The sequence below is a fragment of the Panicum virgatum genome, chromosome 2N (assembly GCF_016808335.1).
Source record: "Panicum virgatum strain AP13 chromosome 2N, P.virgatum_v5, whole genome shotgun sequence".
NCBI lineage: Eukaryota > Viridiplantae > Streptophyta > Magnoliopsida > Poales > Poaceae > Panicum > Panicum virgatum.
This window is the reverse complement of record NC_053146.1, coordinates 958,738-980,191: the sequence shown is the minus strand read 5'-3', so window position 1 is coordinate 980,191 and position 21,454 is coordinate 958,738. Positions and strand designations below refer to the sequence as shown.

Below are 21,454 nucleotides of genomic sequence, written 5' to 3'. Positions count from 1 at the left end.
CAGCTGAATGGTTTCAACGGATGTAGCTGTCTAAGTATCTATGAATGGCTACCAATGCTCTGCTCAATGGAATTGTTTCATTTTATTATTTATTGCTTACAGGCTAACTAACTATGTTGACAAAAAAGCCTGAAGGGTTGAACTGAAAACATGAAAAGATGCAGGGCGGCATAGGAGACTTTCCATGCTGGGACCTCAAATTTACCACGTGGCTTAACGCTTCTCCATACATACATCTTGGATTTTTATCTTCAGAACCTCCTCCTGTTGAAGATCATTGATACTGACTACAAATCACGAGGTCTTCAGGAGGTGTAGCCATTCTTCCAAGAGGTGTAGGTCTATTTTGGTCCAGACGATCAAGTGGATGCTCACTAAATCTGGATGATCCATCTCAACAAGAAAACAAGGTCAGGACCTTGCACCAAAATGGGGTCAAAGTTGTTCCTCATCACACGAGCAATGATGTTTGCACCAATGAAGGTTCTTTTATTTGTCCTAGCTACCTTGTATTCTTGCAGCAGACACCTTTAGATTGGTGTGGTTGGACTTTGGAGCACCAGGTGACTATAAAAACAGAGACAATGAAATTAGAATGTCAGATGAAAGCAAGCACATAAATTCCCAACACTCTCATTCAAGTGCATACAAGAAAACAGAGCAAGCATCGGACTGAATCAAACTGCTCCATTTTTCATTACATGTACTTGAAAGATTCGAGTACCTATGCAGCTGTAATCATATGAAACAAGCAATTCAGTACAACTAACTCCATAAAGCTTTCTTGGCAAAAGATTGGTAGGATGCACAGTCTTCATCAACCAAGAGGCTCTGCTTGACATGGAACAAGGAGTTGATAAATTGCTCCATCTCAATAAGGTGACCATTGAGGCTCCGTTGACAAAAAGACCTGCAGGGATGACTTGAAGAGATAAAGTCAAAGAGACAATTCCAAAGTCCATACTGAGGCCACTTCTGGAATTAAACCAATGGCAAGGAATTGATTAATCCCATGAACATCTATGCTTCAATGTCATCATCGTTCTATAGATAAACATTTATATTTTACATATGAAAATGTAGTGACAGCATAATTCTGCAAAGTTCTGACAATGGTTGTAGCCTCTGACATCCTTCTACATATTTGTTTGTGCTGTAACTTGTGACACCCTACCAAAAAAAATAACATAAAAATATGTTCCTACACATGCCAGAAAATGATGAAACTAACAAAGTGCAACTTTATCTTTCCTAGAACGCTTCCTCTTGGCAGCTGTAGTTCTTAGCTCTCGAACCTCACAAGTAGCGATATAACTATAGTATGGCGGTATACTTGGTCGCCATACTAGAACATCAAATTTACCATGAGGCAGCATAACGCTTCCATACATCAAATCTTGGATTCTTGTCTTTGGAACCTCCTCTTGTGAAGAGATTTGATACTGACAGTATACCACAAACTCTTGACAAGGTGCAACCATTCTCCCAATTTGTGTAGGTCTATTTTGGTTCATAAGATGAGATGGATGATCGCCAAATTTGGAGACATGCTTCTGTATCATCTGTCTCAAGAAAGTCAGAACCTTCGACCAAAATTGAATGTCAAAGTTGTCCCTCAACAAAGAAGAGGTGATGTATGCACCATCGAAGGAACCATTCTGCGTTTTGGCTATCTCCATGGCCAGTTGTATGAGCCTCGGATGCGTCTCCGGATCCATGCTTCCAAATGTAAGCGTCTTGAAGAAATACCAGTATGCTTCATGTGGTAGATATTTCAGAGTTAGAGGTCGTGTTGTTCCTAACTTTACAACCTTGTCTGACCGGCTGGTGACTATGATTTTACTACCACTGGGAACACACTGTCTGGAAGCATGATACAACCTATTCCATGCATCTTCATTAAGATCCCCAGCTAACTCAACAACAAGCAGCAATCTCTTGTCTTTGTTGCATTTTGACACGCTATTCTGATTTTTCATTGCACATACCTCTCTTAAAGCTGGATTTTCATCTGTAAGCTCATGTTCGTTCAGAAAAAAGAGTTCTGAGAAACGATCACGGACTCTTTCATCCTTGCAACCATGAGTGACAAGGGTGCTCTTCCCCACTCTGGCTGGACCGACAATTGGCAGGACCTCAAATTCTTCAGAACCATGGGGTTGTTCATGCAACAGGAAATTAATGACAAGTTCTACTTCCATCTGGCGGCCAAACATGCAGTTACCCAACAGGATATGCATGCTGTAAGGTTGGCGATACAGACGAGGGTAGCTCATCAAGAAAATGACCAATTCATTCACATCAACAATCATGGAGGTCAATCTGTCAAGTGCCTCTCTTAGTGGTCCCAAGTTCTGTGCCCTTGGACTCGAGAAATAGGGATCCCTTGCAGAGGTTAGCTTGGACGGGGACATAAAGTGACTCACAGTTTGATGATCTTTGCCGCCCTCCGCATACTGAGGCTGGTACCTGAAGGTGTCGAGCTTGTAGTATCCTCGATGCATGGCATCTCTCAGCAAGCCCAACTGCTGGAGCATGGCTTGATTTGTGATCTGCCGTCCCACAGCCTCCTCAATGATGACCTGCGCCCGGAGGAGAGCCCTTTGTAGGCTGTCCTCCACAGCCAGCCCTGGTGGGTTTGAGCACTTGTTGATGATGAAACTTACGGATCGAGTCATCAGCTCACCCAGGACTGCAGAAAGGAAACTTTCCATTTGGAGTTCTCTCTGGCTCCTCAGGAAGAAACTCTGCCGGATGGGTAAGATAACAACACTGTATCAGTTTTGATGTTCCTGGAATTCAGTATATTCTATGCTTCTCATGGAACTCTGAGGATAGGACATATAAGAATTAAGAACAACTGGACCCAATGAGCAAAGTCGTACTAAGAACACCTAAATTGAGAGTCAATGAGTCAATAGTCCATTCACATGTTTGACCTTAGCTACTGCTTTCACCTTCAGGATATTCTAGTTGACCATGTCTTTATTAACTACTACTACCAATACTAGGCTGCAAGCTGAGAAAGGTACAGCTGGACCCAACAAGCAAAGCCGTACTAAGAATACCAAAATTGAGAGTCAATAGTCCATCCACATGTTTGACTTTTGTTACTGCTTTCACCTTCACCTGATATTCTGATTGATCACATCTTTATTAAATACTACGACCAATACTAGGCTACCAGCTGAATGGTTTCAACGGATGTAGCTGTCTAAGTATCTATGAATGGCTACCAATGGTCTGTTCATGAATGGCTACCAATGCTCTGCTCAATGGAATTGTTTCATTTTATTATTTATTGCTTACAGGCTAACTAACTCTGTTGACAAAAAAGCCTGAAGGGTTGAACTGAAAACATGAAAAGATGCAGGGCGGCATAGGAGACTTTCCATGCTGGGACCTCAAATTTACCACGAGACTTTCCACATGACCCACTAAATTGGATCCCGAATATTTGCATAAGCACCTCTAGGTTGGGATGGATTGTTTTATTTTTGGTGGTATTTTACAAAAGTTGTCATCTTTCAATGCAAATGTAATCATCTCACGGGCCGTGCTGGGCCATAATCAATCAAATCTGGTGGGGGGTCCTCTCCCCTTCCATTGGCCGTCAAAAAAAAATGATACAGAACCAATTTTCCTATTAATATAACTGAAGATCAAATACTGATGGAACCTCCTACCAGGTTGATCTTGGAATAACGGAAGATACAGTCCATATGGAATAATTGCAAGTGTCGCAGACCAATGTTTGGTCTGGGACTGGTTACAATCAGAAATGACAGTTATAGAGATCGAGTGGCCTAGCTCAATCCAGAGTTTCGTCTCCTGCTTGAATATGGCGACAATCTGAGATATTGTGGATGTTCATTGTCTATACCTATTTCTAAAATGAGTAAGGTTTCCACCTAAATTTTTGATTTGGTCCGCCTCCTGTCATTGACAGGTGGGCCTTAGTCCATCACGTATAAGAGTCGGACCAACCCTTCGTCCACGACTCGATCACGTAGATCCCTACAAATTAACGGACAACTATACGTATCTGATACTTATATCAATTTTGCCCGTAGCAACGCACGGACATAATTGCCTAGTATTGCAAAAAATCTATGCCTCAACAGCATGCTCTGTTTTCTTTTGTGGGAACACCAGGAATATTCTGTCAGCAATAAATTAATTAAATAACCCTTATAGATGGCAATGTAGAAGTACAGTGTGACAACTTTGTAAACTGTAAGATCCAATCATGACAGTGTTGTGACTTGTCCAACAAAACATAATCACACGTCTTCATACACAACCATAGTAACAGAAAAATTAGTAAAGCCACATCATTAATTGTGATTTTCCTGCAACCACATGAAGCCACATCATCACTTAAATCTAAACCGTTAGATTTCATTCTCTATGTTTTCCTATACGTCCAATGATCCAACATCCACCATCTCACTCACTCACACAAGGCCATTCATCTTCTAATCCCAACTGCCGCAAGAAACTACCAGAAGCCCAAGAGTTTGTTCATGCGAAATCATTATTCATTTATGTGGCCATTTCATTATGCTACTTTGTTTATCTTCCCCAGCGCATCTTGATCCTTCCGCTTCCCCTGCTTTTTTCCCTGGTAGCAGCAGTCTCCCAATCTCTCCTCCATCTACTTTGTGTTAAGGTAAGAGCTGATTATTCTTCCTCTGTTTTAATTCCTTTGATTTTTTTCTCACCGCCCACTCGCCGCCAACACCCCGGCCGCTGGCACAGTCACCGGGCATCGCAGCCTCGCGGGCCGACGGTGCCGTCGCGGCCGACCGCTTCCACCGCCCACTCACATATTATCATCGAATGGTTGCTTTCATTATTGCGCCGCGGTAGCGGTCTCCACACACCCAAGAGACTGTTTGGACGCTCGAGGTCACCCATCGCATCCACAGTTCTTGGTATTCCTGCCGCTCACTCCGTGGGAGCGGCTGTCGCTACTTCGGCCTCACCCCCGGCCTTCTTCAGGTTCCTCTTCCTTACAAGTCTGCTTTCGCTTCCTCCGACCGTTTCGTTACCATTTGTACTAATTTTGCGTCTCCTCTTTTCTTTGTCGGTGCCAGCTTCGCGTGCCGCCGGGTTGTCTTTCGACTGGTCCTCCGCATGGCAAGACCTGCCTGCTTTTGGACCTGCCAAAAGTGCCGACCTTCCTCCTTGCACATCGTGTTCACAGGTCATTCTCGCACCATCTGGCTTTCGTACGCTATTTTTTTCAGTTGAATGCAACGTGTGTTACTGTCCTAAAATAAAATTAAAATGTTCTTATCATAATTATTATAGTTCATCTTTTTATCAGTTTCGGCAATTAGAACTTCTTATATTTACATTGACTTTAATATTTAAGTATTTCTTATATACAATCATGTCATATATATCCAATGCTAAAGTTGGCTGCAACTTCATAACTTCATTTTTTTAGCACACTCAACTTCAATATTTTTGGCCTGAAATCCCGCAGCAACGCGCGGGGTATTCAACTAGTTTTTAATACAATGCTTCCTCTTTGTACCTGCAGTTTTTACCCCTCGAATCTCACATACATTTACAAAGCTATGGTAGGGCGGTATTTGAGACCGCCATGCTAGGGCCTCAAATTTCCCATGAGCCTTAACACTCCCATACATCACATCTTGGATTCTTATCTCCGGAACTTCCTCTTGTGAAGAGAGTTTATATTCATAATGAAGCACGAGATCTTCAGAAGGTGTATACATTCTCCCAAGATGTGCATGCTTTTTCTCATTTACAAGATCAAATGGATGCCCACCCAATTTAGAGACATGTTTCTTGACGATACCTCTCAAGAAGGCGAAAACCCTGCACCAGAAGTGGAAATCAATGTTGTCCCTCAGCAAACAACCGATCATATTTGCACTAATGAAGCACCCTTTCATCATCTTGGCTATCTCCATGGCCATGCGGGCAAGCCTCGGATGCATCTCAGGATCCATGCTTCCAAATGTGAGCATTTTGAAGAAATACCAATATGCTTCATGGGACAGATACTTCAGACTCAGTGGTCGGGTTGTTCCAAACTTTATGCTTTCATCAGAACGGCTTGTGACAATGATTTTACTACCGCTTGGTGCATGTTGCATGGAAGCAGAATACAACTTATTCCATACATCTTCGGTGAGAGTGCCAACTAACTCAACAACAATAAGTAATCTTCTTCCCTCTTTGTTTGAATTTGATCCATGATCTTGATGTTCCGTTACATATCCTTCTTTGAGCGCAGCAAGGTCAACACCTGTGAGGTCATGCCCGTGCAAGAAAAGTATTTCTGAGAAATGGTCACGGACCCTTGCATCTTTACAAACATGAGCAACAAGGGTGCTCTTGCCAACTTTACCGGGGCCAATGATTGGCAGGACCTCTAGTTCTTTAGGACCATGAGGTTGTGTGTTCAATAGGAAACTGATGACAAGTTCAGTTTCCATTTGGCGCCCAAACATGCAATTTCCAACTAGGAGATGCATGCTATAAGGTTGGCGGTATAGGCGTGGATAGCTCATCAAGAGCACGATTATCTCCTCCATATCAATGATCATGGAGCTTAAATCATCAAGCGACTTTCGCAGCTGTTCCAAAATCAGTGTGTTTCTACTGGACGAATACAAGCCTTGTAGAGAATTTACTGCTTTCAAAAGAGAGAAAGACTTGCTCAGGACCTGACCTTTGGCCTCCTCTTCGCTGTGAGATTGGTATCTGAAGGTGTCGAGGATGTAATAGCTGTGGTGCATGGCGTCTCTGAGCATGTCCAGCTGCTGAAGAACACCTCGGTTTGTGATCTGCCGTCCCATGGCTTCATCAACGATGACCTGTGCCCGGAACAGGATCCTGCGGAGGCGATCCTCCACGTCCGGTGTTGTTGCCTGGAAGCTACTTTTTATGAGGAAATTTATGGATCTCGTTGTCAGGTCGCCCAGAACAGCAGCAAGGAGAATACTCATTTGGGAGACTCTCTCCTTTGGAAGAGAAAATGCAGGAGCGGGATGTGAGAATGAACGACAGTGCTTGTACAATGCATATTGGCATGATATATCTCTGAAGAGAGAGAGAGAGAGAGAGAGAGAGAGAGAGAGAGAGAGTACCTATAGAATTCTAGTCATACAGAAGGTCAGTCCTGTCCAATGCGTACCATGTTTGACGTTTCAAAGTCCTTGTGGCCTTGCCTGATTGTTCCATGGCATTTCCTCTCCCACGTTGTCAAGAAATAAATACCACCAGTACCACCAGAGAATAGGTACAGTTCATGACCCTAGAGGCTTTGGTTAGTGAGCTAAATCCAGCACCACCATTAATTCCTTAATTTCTCCCCCTGTTTCTGATATTGATTAAATTAAGGAGATTTGATCAAACACGACTTCAGTTTACCATGAGGCTGTAGTTGATGATGAAACTTACGGATCGAGTCATCAGCTCACCTAGGACTGCAGATAGGAAACTTTCCATTTGGAGTTCTCTCTGGCTCCTCAGGAAGAAACTCTGCAGGATGGGTAAGATAACAATACGGTATCAGTTTTGATGTTCCTGGAATGCAGTATATTCTATGCTTCTCATGGAACTCCGTGGGTAGGACATATAAGAATTAAGAACAACTGGACCCAATGAGCAAAGTCGTACTAAGAACACCTAATTGAGAGTCAATAGTCCATTCACATGTTTGACCTTAGCTACTGCTTTCACCTTCAGGATATTCTAGTTGACCATGTCTTTATTAACTACTACTACCAATACTAGGCTGCAAGCCGAGAAAGGTACAGCTCTTGACCTTTACTTCTTGGAACCACTAAGAGCAAGCCTAGTGATTTCACCGGCAGCCGGCTGCAAGGAGCACGCGGTGGTGGCAGGGCCTGCAGGATTTTAATACCCAACAGCCAGGCCCGTATTTGGCCCCGTGCGGGCCGTGCGACCGCACAGGGCCTCCAAATTCGAAGGGCCCCTAAAATACTAGGTATACATTAAGTATAATTATATAGATAATTTAATTTAGTTGATTGTTGACCCAATTTGTGGCAAAACACGGCCCAAATTGCTCCTGAAAGATGAATCATCGTAGGTGTATCGCTTACCGCTTCCTTTGCACGGGTGCTGCTCGGGGTCACGCGTGTGACCCCGAGTGGACCTGTCACAACACCCCAACCTCTCCAGAATTCCATGTTTTGGGTCTAAAGTCGGCCCAATAAACCAGGCCACTGTGTTTTGTTGCCAGAACAAAATTTGTTCCGTAATAATTTTTTTCTTGCGCAAACAATAATAATTGTTGCAGCAACAATAAAAATTCTAGAATAAAAAATAGTTATTGGGCCTTGTGTGATGATTTGACTGTCAGTCACACGTGGGACTTCTAACATTTGCGCTTTCACACAGTACATCGCGCTTGCCGGTTACTAACGCTTAGCATTCGCGATTCTGCACTAGGCCACTAATGCTCCAGTGCATTGTTTCGCACAGGGCCTCCGGATTTGCCGGTACGGCCCTGCCAACAGCGATTGCCAGCGAATGGGAGCAGCATTTTGTGTATCCGCCGGCTGGGAGCGGGTGCTCCTACTTTCTCTTTCTGCCCGTAGGCTCTCACCCGGCTGAACGCCGGTTATAATACTTGCTCTAAGACATCTCCATTTGTGGCCGATGTAATTTCTCTGTAGAGCACGTATGATAGTAAGTAATGAAGTTCAGAAATATCAGGTTTCCAGATTAGCATCTACAGGTCCCATGTATCAGCCAGGAACAATATTAACCAGTATCTCCTGTTACACTTTCGAGTTTTGACTAACTGACTGAACATAAGTTGCCTCTAGGCTAGATGCACTACAAATTCCCAACAAAGGAAATAACTCTCTTGAATTAGCTGATATCACTAGCAGTAAAAGTTTCATGTTATTCAAAAGGTTAGCGCACTGCAAGCATTGCCAGAGCATTAGGGGTGTGCACCTCCTCCAACAATATCTGAAAATCTGAATGCTGTATCTTGAGTTCTCCTTTCATAAACCAATCAAAACTTATGTATAGCCTATGGATGTTTTGCAACCATTCAGATCTGCAATATTACTTTCCGATCAGACACGAGCAGCTATCCTTTGAACCCTTCCAAATGTTTTCTTCTGTATGCTAAAACTATCAGCAGTCATCAAACACAGAAAGAACTTATTCCTAATCATACCTAGGAACTTTGAAGAATTCCTGTGGGATTGCACTCATTCATGCAAAACTCATCCATTTCAAATGGAGCCTGTACATTTTCACAACTGGTGAATAGCAAAAGAGTGACCCAATATGTGAGGGCTTTGAGCACCTCCTGGTGGACATCTACTGATCTACCGTCCACCGTGTGGTTGCCCGGCGCGCGCGCCCCGCTCGCCGCCGCCGCGGCCCGGCGTCGACGGAGGTCACAGCGTCGACTTTGCACCTACTCGCTCGCCGCGGGAAGCCACCCGCGCGCGCGTGTCGCCGAGGCCCCTCCATCCTGTTCCCCGTCCGAGGTCCCGCCGCGGCTTGCTTCGACGGCCTCGCCGGGGCAGCGGTGACCGCGCGCCTCCGCCATGTGTTGCCACGACCCTGTCCGGCGCCGCCAAGCCCAAGCACTGCAAAAGTTGGAGGCGGTCTTTGCTTTGCACACAGGACAATGCCTCGCATGGCTAGCTCTCGAGACGGAGCACTCTGCTCGAGGCCTCGAGCTCTTGACGAGGAATACATGTCACCTGCAGTGGCATGGCATCTCTATTTCTCTAGTCTTTATCTCTCTGCTAAGGCACTCAATTTACAGAACCAAAAAATTACCAAGGTTGAATAATAACTACTAGCATTTAGAGTGCCATTACATGTTTGGCCTATGTCTTTTTGCTAAATATTACTGAATGTGTTGAGATCAAAATTTCACAGAAAAGGGCTGAAGTAAAATAAAGAAATTTCAAGCACTGCAATACGCCAATACTGGAATAGTAGTATAGCATGTAAGAACACTCAGACTTTTACTTCGCTAAGGTTGAGAAGCAACAGAACAGTATTGGTTATGTCCCATGAACATTGAGCCGAAGGATGTAACCAAAATTAAAAACTTTGCACTGAAGGAGGTGTACCTTGATGTTCGGCCTCAAATGGTTGTGCCATCTCTCTCTGCATTGCTTTCCCACTCTTCCTGGTAGCATGTGTGCTATGTAAGACCACTTCCTCAGTCCAAACTGTTCCACTAATTTTACCAGCTTCCTGTTAAAATTTCCAAGGTTGAACCGATTGATAGATAACAGAGAACAAACCATGACTTAAATGAGACCTTTTACTTTTAGGAGGATAATCAAAGTAAGTACTGATGGATTTTACCTATCCTCTTCTGGTGTCCATTGCCCTTTCACCACATTAGCTCTCTTCAATGAAATATTTTAAGTCTCCTTTCTTGGCACAAACCTGCCATTCGTCTCTGTGAGATGAGAAACCTCAGTTTTGGGAGTCAGCAGATGCAGTTGAGATTCAACTGTACGAATACGATCGATCGATACAGCATGGTCGTGTTGGAGTTGATGTCCACAGGCCCGATCCAAAGATCAGGCCGGACCCCTTGAACACGCCCTAATCGGGGGCGTCCAGCCCATATGGCTGGTGGGCCCCCGTAGCCCGCACTATATAGAACGGGAGAGGGGCCGGGGCATAGAACACAAGGTTCACCACCGCCACAACCTTCTCCCACATCCCTGCCGATCTAGGGTTAGCGCGAGGCCGAAGAGAAGCGCCACCACGTCGCTGCTGTTGTCGATCAAAACCCACCGGCGAGTAGCGACAGGCAACACGAAGAGCCGGGAGGTCGCCGGGGCGCTGGCAGGCACTGCTCCCTCGTCAACGGCCCGTAATTCCAGCACATGCCGCGGCTTATGAAGACGCAGGGCGTGCCACCTGACCTATACCCGATCAGGAAGGTGCGAACGTGCTTGCAACGATTTGCCTGCATACACAAACACGTGGAAACATAAGTCCGAGCCGTGGTCGGCTCCCCGGGACGACTCTTGCATCGGCTTTAAAGAGGCGATCGAGTCCCGGTGTCAGATTGGATCTGTTTGCATCCGGATATTGATAAATAAAGTGAATAACCGTAAATCTGCTTCAATTAAATCCAGTTAATCTAACCCACGACGGTAAAAGCTTCATTGTTAGATCGGAACATCCTACACGTGATTGGGCCTAATGAACGTAACTGATAACTAAACCATAACCCAAAACAGAGGTCTAAGAACTAGCAAGAGCCGATTCCCGGAACAATCCCTATCAAGGCTAAGATAAAGCATCTATTACATCACCGGATCATCCAACCCATTTGCAAGGCATAATCTAACAGATATTACGCCAATTCTCAAGTATAAGAACAAACCGTAACAGATTAGATCTACTAGATATAAAAGAAGCAGGGTGTTGTCTCCGTGCAACTAATTCTATGTAACAAGAATTAGCATAAGATTGAAATGTGACTGCACAGAGACAATATGATATTCGTAGATGATAGGCAATGAAAGCACGATGAATCTACTAAAAGACATGCTACGAACATCAGGATAACTAGCATTACTCGCCATAAAAAACGCTTCAGTACGAGTAACACCAAGGTAAAAGAAAGAACAACGCTACCCTGATCGCAACAGCATGGCGCTTACTTGGATGAAACCCTAGGATTAGGGGTGGCGATGCGCCGAGAGTTGTTGTTTGCGAGACGTTATGACGCTCTCCCTTTACGAATAACATAGGGTACATATTTATAGTCCGGAGACTTGGGAAACAATCTAATCATATCTTGTCCCGATCGGACTCTATCTCTAATCTTGAACTAAATCTGAAGATTCATGGCCCATGTGGCCCAAATGCTCACGCAGGAGCCGATTTACAAGCCTTCTTAATCTTCTGCTTTAAGCCCAACTTGCTTTCGGCCCATGTTAATTTATGGCGATAACACATGCCCCCTGGTTTTGGCAATGATAATTCCAAAACCACTCCGTCGCTTCATCTTCCCATTAATGCTCATTAAAACTGCTGCAATCACCAAGGAAGACGCAACGTCTCTGCAACTGGCTCCTCGTAGAATGTGAAACTGCCGATCCGTCTTCCATCTTTTTACTATTTAACCTCACCCCGAATCGGCTCTTCTTCACAGCAAACTCATCTTCCTCCAAAGCCAAGTAGCACAGAAAACCTCACCTCCAGTAACAATGGCGATTTCTTCCTCCGCCGGCTCCAACTCCTTCGGAGATTCTTCTTCCTCCTCTTCTCCTTCTTCTTCTTCCTCCAAGGTTTTTTTTCCCGACTGGTTAACCCAAACCGCCGGCCACCGGTTCCGGTTTACCGGACCGGTTGGACCGGTAACCGGTGGAAACCGGTTGAATTCAAATCCAAATTCAAATAAATTCAAAAGCTCCCGTGCAACCGGTTTCGACCAATTTACCGGCCGGTTTGACCGGTTTGAATTCAAATCCAAATTTAAAAGCTCCCGTGCAACCGGTTTACCGGCCGGCTTGGAATAGCCGAATTTCTGACATGCCTGACATCCCTTGTAATATTTGAAACAATCCTCAAGCATGGTAGGCCAGTAATATCCTGATCGCCTAATCAGCCACTTCATCTTATGAGCCGATTGATGAGTACCGCAGGCTCCTTCATGAACCTCATGCAAGAGCCGATTCGACTCCGAAGGCCCCAAACATTCAAGCAGCAGTTCTTCCAAAGTCCTGTAGAACATGTCATCCCCTATCAGAACATACTTCATAGCTTTGAGTCTTATCCTTCTGGGTGCCCCCCGAGCCGAATCCTTCAAATAATTGAAGATATCAGCTCTCCAGTCTCCAGGTTCCAGAAATTGAACCTCTACGTCGACTCCATCGGCTGTTTCCTTGTATCCAGAAGCCATCTGTGCTAAATCATTGGCTTCACTGTTCAAAGTCCTGCGTATCTAGTGGAAATTGAAGTACCTGAATTGTGACATCAACTCACGACATTGCATCCATATCGGAAAAAGAACCTCGCTCTCACATTTATATTCTTCCGTGAGCTGAGAAATCACAAGCTTTGAATCCCCAAATATTTCCACTGCTTCTGCACCAGCTTCCAAGAGTAATTCCATTTCCTTGCGAACGGCTTCATACTCTACTAAATTATTGGTGCATGGAGTAGCCATTCTGATGGAAAAAGAATATGTCGCCCCACAAGGCGATACCAACAGAATTCCTACGCCGCACCCATCATCACAAGCCGATCCGTCAAATAACATGGCCCAGGCACGTACAAAAAGTGCAGATACGTCAGTGTTGACCCTGTCTGCAATGAGATCCGCCAGTGCCTGCCCCTTGACTGCCTTTGCAGGTTGATATCGGATATCAAACTCTGACAATGCAAACATCCATTTCCTCAGCTGGTCTTTCAAAATAGGAGCCGACAACATATGCTTGATGACATCCGATTTACATACGACAATTGTTTCTGCCGAGAGCAAAATATGTCGAAGCTTTGTACATGTAAAGAATAAGCAAAGACAAAGCTTCTCGATCTCAGGATACCTGGTCTCGGCGTCCAACATGCGCCTGCTGAGGTAGAAGACAACCCTCTCTTGGTCGTCATGCTTCTGTATCAAAACCGAGGCGTTGGAAGTGTCACACACAGACAAGTACACGTAGAAAGGCCTGTCCTGCCGTGGAGGAACCAAAACTGGAGGTTTCGACAAATATTCCTTAATTTCGTCGAAAGCTTGCTGCTGCTCTGCCCCCCAGTGAAATTCATCATCGGACTTGATCTTCACCAGACCCATGAACGGCTCGATACACCCAGACAGATTGGATATAAATCGTCTGACAAAGTTGATTTTGCCGATGAGTTTCTGTAGTTCCTTCTTCGTAGTAGGCGGTTTCATTGTTTTTACCGCTTCCTGACTCTTCAAGCCGATCTCGATTCCCCGCTCATGCACCAGGAATCCTAAGAACTGACCTGCTGACACGCCAAAGGCACATTTCTTTGGGTTCATTTTGAGCCCAAACTTCCGAGTTCGCTCCAAAACTTTACGCAGATCTTCCAGATGCCCCCTAGCTAACATGGACTTGACCACGATGTCATCAATGTAGATTTCTACCAGCTTGCCAATGAGATCATGAAAAATGTAATTCATGGCGCGCTGATACGTTGCACCGGCATTTTTCAATCCAAAGGTCATAACCAAGCACTCGAACAAGCCGACCGCACCTGGTACTCTGAACGCAGTCTTGCTTATGTCTTCTAGGGCCATGAAGATCTGGTTGTAGCCAGCATTACCATCCATGAAGCTGAGCATTTTGTGACCAGCATCGGCGTTGATCAATGTTTCTGCCACAGGCATCGGATATTCGTCCTTTGGCGTTGCTCTGTTGAGGTCTCAGAAGTCCACACAGACTCTCCATCGGCCATCCTTCTTCTGTACAGGCACCACACTAGAGATCCACTCTACGTACCTGCATGGCCTGATGAATCCTGCGTCCAACATCTTTTGCACCTCTTTCTTGACCTCCTCCAGGACTTCAGCCTTCATCTGCCTTGCTCGTTGTTGAAACGGCCAAAATCCTTTCTTAAGCGGGAGCCGATGTTCAACGATGCTTCTATCCAGACCAGGCATTTCAGTATAATCCCATGCAAAACAGTCCCGGTATTCCCTCAAAAGTGCAATCATCGGCTCACGCAGGCTCGGGTCTAGCTTCTTGCTGATAAATGTTGGTCGCGACTTATCCCCGGGACCAATATCGACTTCTTCCAACTCGTCAGCTGATGTAAACCCATACCCCAACTTGCCGTCGCCTGTTAAATCGACTGTGGACGCAGGCGACTCGTCATCATCTGCCACGTCGACAGCAAACACGGGGAGATGACAAAAGAAAATTTTCGGCCGACCGCACGGATCGGCCGTTTCTAGATTAATCTTTGGTACTGAATGTGTATTAACTGGCCAGCTAATGGAACATGCCATCGTTTGTACATGATGTAACAACTTTAACTCCAAACATATATTACTCATCATTTTTTGGGGCTAGTCGCTGGGACTGGCCTCTCTAATCTTGCTGGATTCCGTAGCTTGCCAGGATATTTTTACTCTGTGAGGCCAGTGGATAAGACCAGCCTCAACCCATTTTTTGTCGCTTCGATCCGATCACAATCTTCCAGCGCGATCCTTGAGATCGGCTCTTGCCCTTCTGCGTCCCAGGCGTTCATGTCTACGAGCGAAACCTCGCTGGAGTCATCTGCACAGACCACCTCCACTTCATCGCCATCCCACTGGACCAAATACTGGTGCATCGTGGAAGGGACACAACAATTGGCGTGAATCCAATCCCTCCCAAGCAGCACTGTGTAAGTACTCTTGCTGTTGACGATGAAGAACGAGGTTGGTACGGTCTTGCGGCCAACTGTCAGCTCCACATTTAGGACACCCTGTGCCTCCAATGGCTGACCGTTGAAATCATTGAGCATGACATTGGTCTTGATGAGATCAGCAGTAGAACGACCCAATCGGCGCAGCACTGAGTATGGCATTAGGTTGACCGCGGCGCCAGTGTCGACCAACATCCTGTTCACAGGATTGCCGTCGATGAAGCCCTTGAGATACAATCCCTTGAGGTGCTTGTAGCTTTTCTCCTTGGGCTTCTCGAAGATGATCGGCTGTGGGCCGAGATCCAGCTGCGCGATGGCCAATTCCTCCGGTTGGGGCGCCTGAAACTCCGACCGGAGCACGAACACCAAGTTCACATGAGCCGATGGCTTGTCATCGGCTCTTGGCTGCTTGGGGCGCCACTCCTTCCTTGGAGGGTGCCTCTCCACCCTTTGCGGGCGCCTGACTTGCTCCGTGAGGTCTGGACGCGCCTTCCTCAGCACGTCAAGGTACTTTGCTTCCGCCTCTTCGAGATTGCGTAGGCGCTGCACTCTGCGCTTCTGTGATCGGCTGAGCCCGTCAGGACACCATCGTGGACGGTGGTACTTATCTTCCTCTTCTGGCTCGAGATCATCCCTGGATGGCCGCCTCACATGGTCATCGTGACGTGTTCTGGGCCCAAAGCGCTGGAACACTGATGTCTTGCCTTGCTGGCGTCCCTGAGGCCTGCACTCCAAGCAATCATCTATAGTAGGCAATCGGCTCATGCCGGAATTCCAACAGTACCTGAAGAACGGGCAATGCCAGTGGTCTCGTATAGCCTGGCGTCTCCCCAGCGTCCTCCCTGTGCGGTGCTCGTACTCCTCCTCTTCCGATTCATATCGGCGGCGCAACTTGTACTGGTACTGGTACTTTTCTAGAAGCCGATTAGAAGCTGGAAGCTGATTGTGGATGTGACGCACTTGTTCTTCAGTAACATGTTGCTACTCTGACTTGTCTTCACCATGGGGCCGTTTGCCAGAAGCGGCCTCTTTCCTCTGCTCGTCACGGCGGCGCATGGGTCCCGCCATGTTGATCTGGAATGCCAAATTCTGGCCCTCGGATCCGAAATCTGACAGCTCCACCACGTTAGCTTGTGGGAACGGTTGACTGTCCACTTTCATTGTGTGTTGGGCCAGAATTAATCGGCCCTGCTCGATAGCCGATTGGATCTGCCGACGCAGCTCCTTGCAGTCATTCGTGGCATGGGTGAACGAGTGGTGCCACTTGCAGTACAGCCTTCCCTGCAGCTCTTGTGCCGTCGGCAACTTGTGATTCTCGGGGAGCTTTAACTGCTTTTCCTTGAGCAGTAGATCGAATATCTGTTCTGCCTTGGCCACGTCAAAGTCAAAGCCCTTCACAAGCCCCTGCTGTCTGACCCACTTGCACGGGACAGGGTTTGCCCCCCGGGTCCACTCTGCTACAGCCACTTCTTGTTCCTCGCCGGAATCATCGGAATCATCAGCTTGGGCCATATTAACATGGCGCTTGAACTTTCCTAGTACAGGTCCGGGTGATAGTGTTCATACACCGTGAGCTTCTGCACCATGTGTGCCAGCGAGGTAAATTCCAACTGAAAAGCCAGATCCTTTATCGGCTTAGCGAGTCCCAGAACAGCCAAATCAACTGCCTCCTTTTCTGTTATGCGCGACGTGTAGCATCGGTTCTTGACCTCTCAGAAGCGCTGCACGTATTCTGAGACACTTTCCCCTCGCTTCTGCCTGACTTGGGCGAGGTCAGCAATCCCGGCTTCAGCAGGTTCTGAATGATACTGGGTGTGAAACTGATCTTCCAGCTGCCTCCAAGTCCAGATCGAATCTGGAGGCAGTGATGTGTACCATCCGAAGGCTGAACCCGTGAGAGACTGGGAAAAGAAACGGACCCTCAGAGAATCCGATACTGAGATCATCCCAAGCTGCGTCAGGTATCGGCTCACATGTTCAATGGAGATCCGCTGAATTTGGTGAACTCCGGAAGCCGATACTTGGGTGGCAACGGGATCAAATCATAATCACTTGGATACGGCTTGGAATAGCCGATCGCCTTTCTCTTGGGCAGGATGACAAACTGGTCTATCAGTATTGCGCTGACCTTCTCCACACTAATAACTCATGGGGCCGAGGGTTCAGCACTCGGCCCGGTAGCGTACTTTGCCAGCCATGCCTGCTTCTCCGCGTCTGCTCCTGAAGCTGCTGTACCTACCGGCTGCCCCGTGCGTGTTGGGTTGACATTGTCAGGTATGTACACGCACGTGTAGCCGTGCAGGGTCTCTTTGGGCGGCTCGCTCAGGAACTTTCCTTCTCCAGGGTCACCGCCGATCTTGTAGATGACATAGATCGGCGAGCTTTGCTGTCCTGCTGTTGCGAGTGAATATGGCAATGGCGGCCTAGACTGGAGCGAGGCTTCTCCCCTGTGACTCCCCAAGATTGGTCCTGACGGGGGAGTACTGGTTCTTGATCACCTCCTGGACGACGCGATGTGCCACGCGCTCGAGCTCGTTGATCAGGCTCTCCTAGTGCCGATGAAGTGCGTGAACCACAATGTAGTTCATCTCCTGGCGTAAGGCTCTGGTGCGCTCCTCTGAAGGCACAGACAGATCAACGTTGTCGAGAGCGCCCTCTGGTGAGAACTCCTTCCACCTGATGCCATGGTTGCGGGTCCTCTCGAAAGAGCCGATGAGATCGGCTTCGAACTGAGCTTTGACCTCATCGTACTTTTGCTTGTGTTCTGGAGTTAGCTCTTCATACGTGACAGGTTTGGTGACCGGCGGAACCGGTGCTTGGTCGTGAGCTCCTGTCATCTCTGCGGCAGGCATTGTTGTTGATGAAGGTCCCACCGGGTGTGCCAGAATGTGTTGTCGATCAAAACCCACCGGCGAGTAGCGACAGGCAACACGAAGAGCCGGGAGGTCGCCGGGGCACTGGCAGGCACTGCTCCCTCGTCAACGGCCCGCAATTCCAGCACACGCCGCAGCTTATGAAGACGCAGGGCGTGCCACCTGACCTATACCCGATCAGGAAGGTGCGAACGTGCTTGCAACGATTTGCCTACATACACAAACACGTGGAAACAAAAGTCCGAGCCGTGGTCGGCTCCCCAGGACGACTCTTGCATCGGCTTTAAAGAGCCGATCGAGTCCCGGTGTCAGATTGGATCTGTTTGCATCCGAATATTGATAAATAAAGCGAATAACTGTAAAGCTGCTTCAATTAAATCCAGTTAATCTAACCCACGACGGTAAAAGCTTCACTGTTAGATCGGAACATCCTACACGTGATTGGGCCTAATGAAAGTAACAGATAACTAAACCATAACCCAAAACAGAGGCCTAAGAACTAGCAAGAGCCGATTCCCGGAACAATCCCTATCAAGGCTAAGATAAAGCATCTATTACATCACCGGATCGTCCAACCCGTTTGCAAGGCCTAATCTAACAGATATTACGCTAATTCTCAAGTATAAGAACAAACCGTAACAGATTAGCTCTACTAGATATAAAAGAAGCAGGGTGTTGTCTCCGTGCAACTAATTATATGCAACAAGAATTAGCATAAGATTGAAACGTGACTGCACAGAGACAACATGATATTCGTAGATGATAGGCAGTGAAAGCACGATGAATCTACTAAAAGCCATGCTATGAACATCAGGATAACTAGAATTACTCGCCATCAAAAACGCTTCAGTACGAGTAACACCATGGTAAAAGCAAGAACAACGCTGCCCAGATCGCAAGAAGCGATCAGGGCAGCATGGCGCTTACTTGGATGAAACCCTAGGATTAGGGGTGGCGATGCACCGAGAGTTGTTGTTTGCGAGACGTTATGATGCTCTCCCTTTACGAATAACATAGAGTACATATTTATAGTCTGGAGATTTGGGAAACAATCTAATCCTATCTTGTCCCGATCGGACTCTATCTCTAATCTTGAACTAAATCTAAAGATACATGGCCCATGTGGCCCAAATGCTCACGCAGGAGCCGATTTACAAGCCTTCTTAATCTTCTGCTTTAAGCCCAACTTGCTTTTGGCCCATAAATTAACCCTATTAATTTATGGCGATAACAGCTGCCCATCGCCGCCGCCGGATCCGCACCTCCCCGACCTCGACTTCCTCGTCGCCATTGGAGCAATGGCGCATCAGAGCTCCTCCTCATCCGCAGCACCCGCCGCCGATGGTCTGCGCCGCCTCTCACCTCTCTCCCCCTCTGTCTCTCTCTCTTTTTGTTGTTGTAGATCAAGGAACAACTCTTGTAATCATACTCAGAATGTAATCCCCATGCCCGTGTTTACATCTAGAAGATGATCTTGTACAGAAATAGAGAAGAAAGAATCTAACACTGGTATCATTCGCCGATCTAGTTGTAGATCGGGTTTTTGGGGAAGAATCAAAGAAAGACACAGAGAACGTTCTCGAATCGAAGCAACAGAACCAAAAGAAAGCAAGATTCGATCTCGGATCGACCAAGAACGCCGAGAACCCTAACCCTAGAAATCCCCAAAACCTAACCCTAAGAACTCTCGAGTCGAATCACAAAAAGAACCCCCCGGGAGGGGGGCTTACCTTCCTCGGCCGCCGCCGCTCGTCGGCGAGCGGACCAGAACCAGCCGCTAGTCGTCGGCGCACAACCCGCGCGCGGGTCTCGGACGCCTTCAGAATGGGGGCCGCCCGTGGCCACCTCGACGGCCGCGCGTTCACCTTCTTGCGAGGGCGCACGCCGGCGAGGAAGCCGCGGCAGCACCGCTGCCTTCCCCGGCGTCGCCATCGCCGCCGCTCACTCGGGGCGTGACATCGGGAAGGGAGGAACAGAATGGCCGGGCTAGTGTTTCGGCGCTGCGGCCGCCGGGCTTTTGTTCCACTGGAATCGGCGGAGGGCCGTCGGATCTGATCCGACGGCTAGGATCGATCGGCGGCCGGTCGGGCTCAAATCGGCCCCAGAGGGCACCGCCAGCAGGCCGAAATTGCAGCCCAAGCCCAGGTTGCGGCCTGGGCGTGCGGAGGCGAGCGGCTGCATGGCGTGGGCTGTGGGCCGAATGTAGTGTAAGGCCCACTGAACAGTAAAGAATCATGTTTTTCTTTTAATTTCAGAAGCATTTTTCCATAGAATGGGCCTTGGGCCAATTTCTGTCTCAGACCAAATGAACAGTGCGGATCGAGTTTTTCTCTTTTCATTCCAGAAACCATATTAAATATGAATTTTATTAGAATTTTGCTTATAATTCAAATCTATATAAATAATGCACCAACGTGTATTATTTCAAGATCAGAAAATTACAGAGAGATGTTTTTGAATATTTAGAATTTTTACATGTTTCCGCTGCGAAGAATTGTGAATTTTCCTCTGTGTTAATTTGAACCAACAGGATAATTAATACGAGGAATATAGAATTTTGACTTGAATACATAATTTTGTGAATTATGATATTATAATTTCTGACCAAAGTTGATGTTACAATATCATAATTTTGACCAGAAAATTTTATGCATTTTCTCTATCTCTGCCCAGAGGTGATTTAGACTTAGTGCACAGAATATTATATGTTTGAATTTTAAATATATAATTTTGAATTGAACACAGAATTTTGTGAATTATGATATTGTAATTTCTAACCAAAGTTGATGTTACAATATTATAATTTTGTCCAGAAATTTATGCATTTTTTCTATCTCTGCCCAAAGGTGATTTAGACTTAATGCACAGAATAGTGTATGTTTGAATTTTGACCAAAGTTAAATTTAAACATGCCATTATTGTTATCTTGAATTTGTACTTAAATTTTCCAATTTTGGGGATCCAAATCTATGTCATATGTGAATGCCATTCCAGAATTAAATGGCCAAAACTATGGGAAATGGTTTTCAGAAGTTATAAATTGCTCTGGCGATGACTAATATAGATTTGGCCATAATAATGCCAGCTCTAGCAGAACCAGAAAATCCCGTAAGGGCTCAGAACGAAGCAGATGATGCATGGGCTATTCGATAGAAAGCCCATGACATTGCTTGGACCAAATG

General features: G+C 46.6%; 2 protein-coding genes across 2 annotated transcripts; both read right to left on the bottom strand.

The window, feature by feature from the left end:
• Positions 1–108: 108 nt before the first annotated feature.
• On the bottom strand, positions 109–7,911 carry LOC120659239. The gene is made up of 5 exons (XM_039937312.1): positions 7,464–7,911; positions 7,131–7,363; positions 6,713–7,004; positions 725–910; positions 109–567 (listed from the first exon to the last, which is right to left on the bottom strand). The coding sequence occupies exons 3-5, from the start codon at positions 6,987–6,989 to the stop codon at positions 503–505; spliced, it is 528 nt and encodes a 175-aa protein (XP_039793246.1). The 5' UTR covers positions 6,990–7,004; positions 7,131–7,363; positions 7,464–7,911; the 3' UTR covers positions 109–502.
• Positions 670–9,336, bottom strand: LOC120659238. Its single transcript, XM_039937311.1, has 3 exons — positions 9,203–9,336; positions 8,974–9,079; positions 670–2,747 (listed from the first exon to the last, which is right to left on the bottom strand). The coding sequence occupies exons 1-3, from the start codon at positions 9,238–9,240 to the stop codon at positions 1,227–1,229; spliced, it is 1,665 nt and encodes a 554-aa protein (XP_039793245.1). The 5' UTR covers positions 9,241–9,336; the 3' UTR covers positions 670–1,226.
• Between the last annotated feature and the right edge of the window lie 12,118 nt (positions 9,337–21,454).

Excerpts from the sequence above, each read along its gene's own strand:
- LOC120659239 (XM_039937312.1), bottom strand. The coding sequence starts at position 6,989 with ATGAGTATTCTCCTTGCTGCTGTTCTGGGCGACCTGACAACGAGATCC. Across the intron at positions 911-6,712 it reads CAGCGAAGAGGAGGCCAAAG|GTCTTTTTGTCAACGGAGCC; the intron begins GTCAGGTCCTGA and ends TCATCCCTGCAG. Across the intron at positions 568-724 it reads ATATGATTACAGCTGCATAG|TCACCTGGTGCTCCAAAGTC; the intron begins GTACTCGAATCT and ends CTGTTTTTATAG.
- LOC120659238 (XM_039937311.1), bottom strand. The coding sequence starts at position 9,240 with ATGAGTGCAATCCCACAGGAATTCTTCAAAGTTCCTAG. Across the intron at positions 9,080-9,202 it reads GAATTCTTCAAAGTTCCTAG|ATCTGAATGGTTGCAAAACA; the intron begins GTATGATTAGGA and ends GTAATATTGCAG. Across the intron at positions 2,748-8,973 it reads TTCAGATATTGTTGGAGGAG|AGTTTCTTCCTGAGGAGCCA; the intron begins GTGCACACCCCT and ends CCCATCCGGCAG.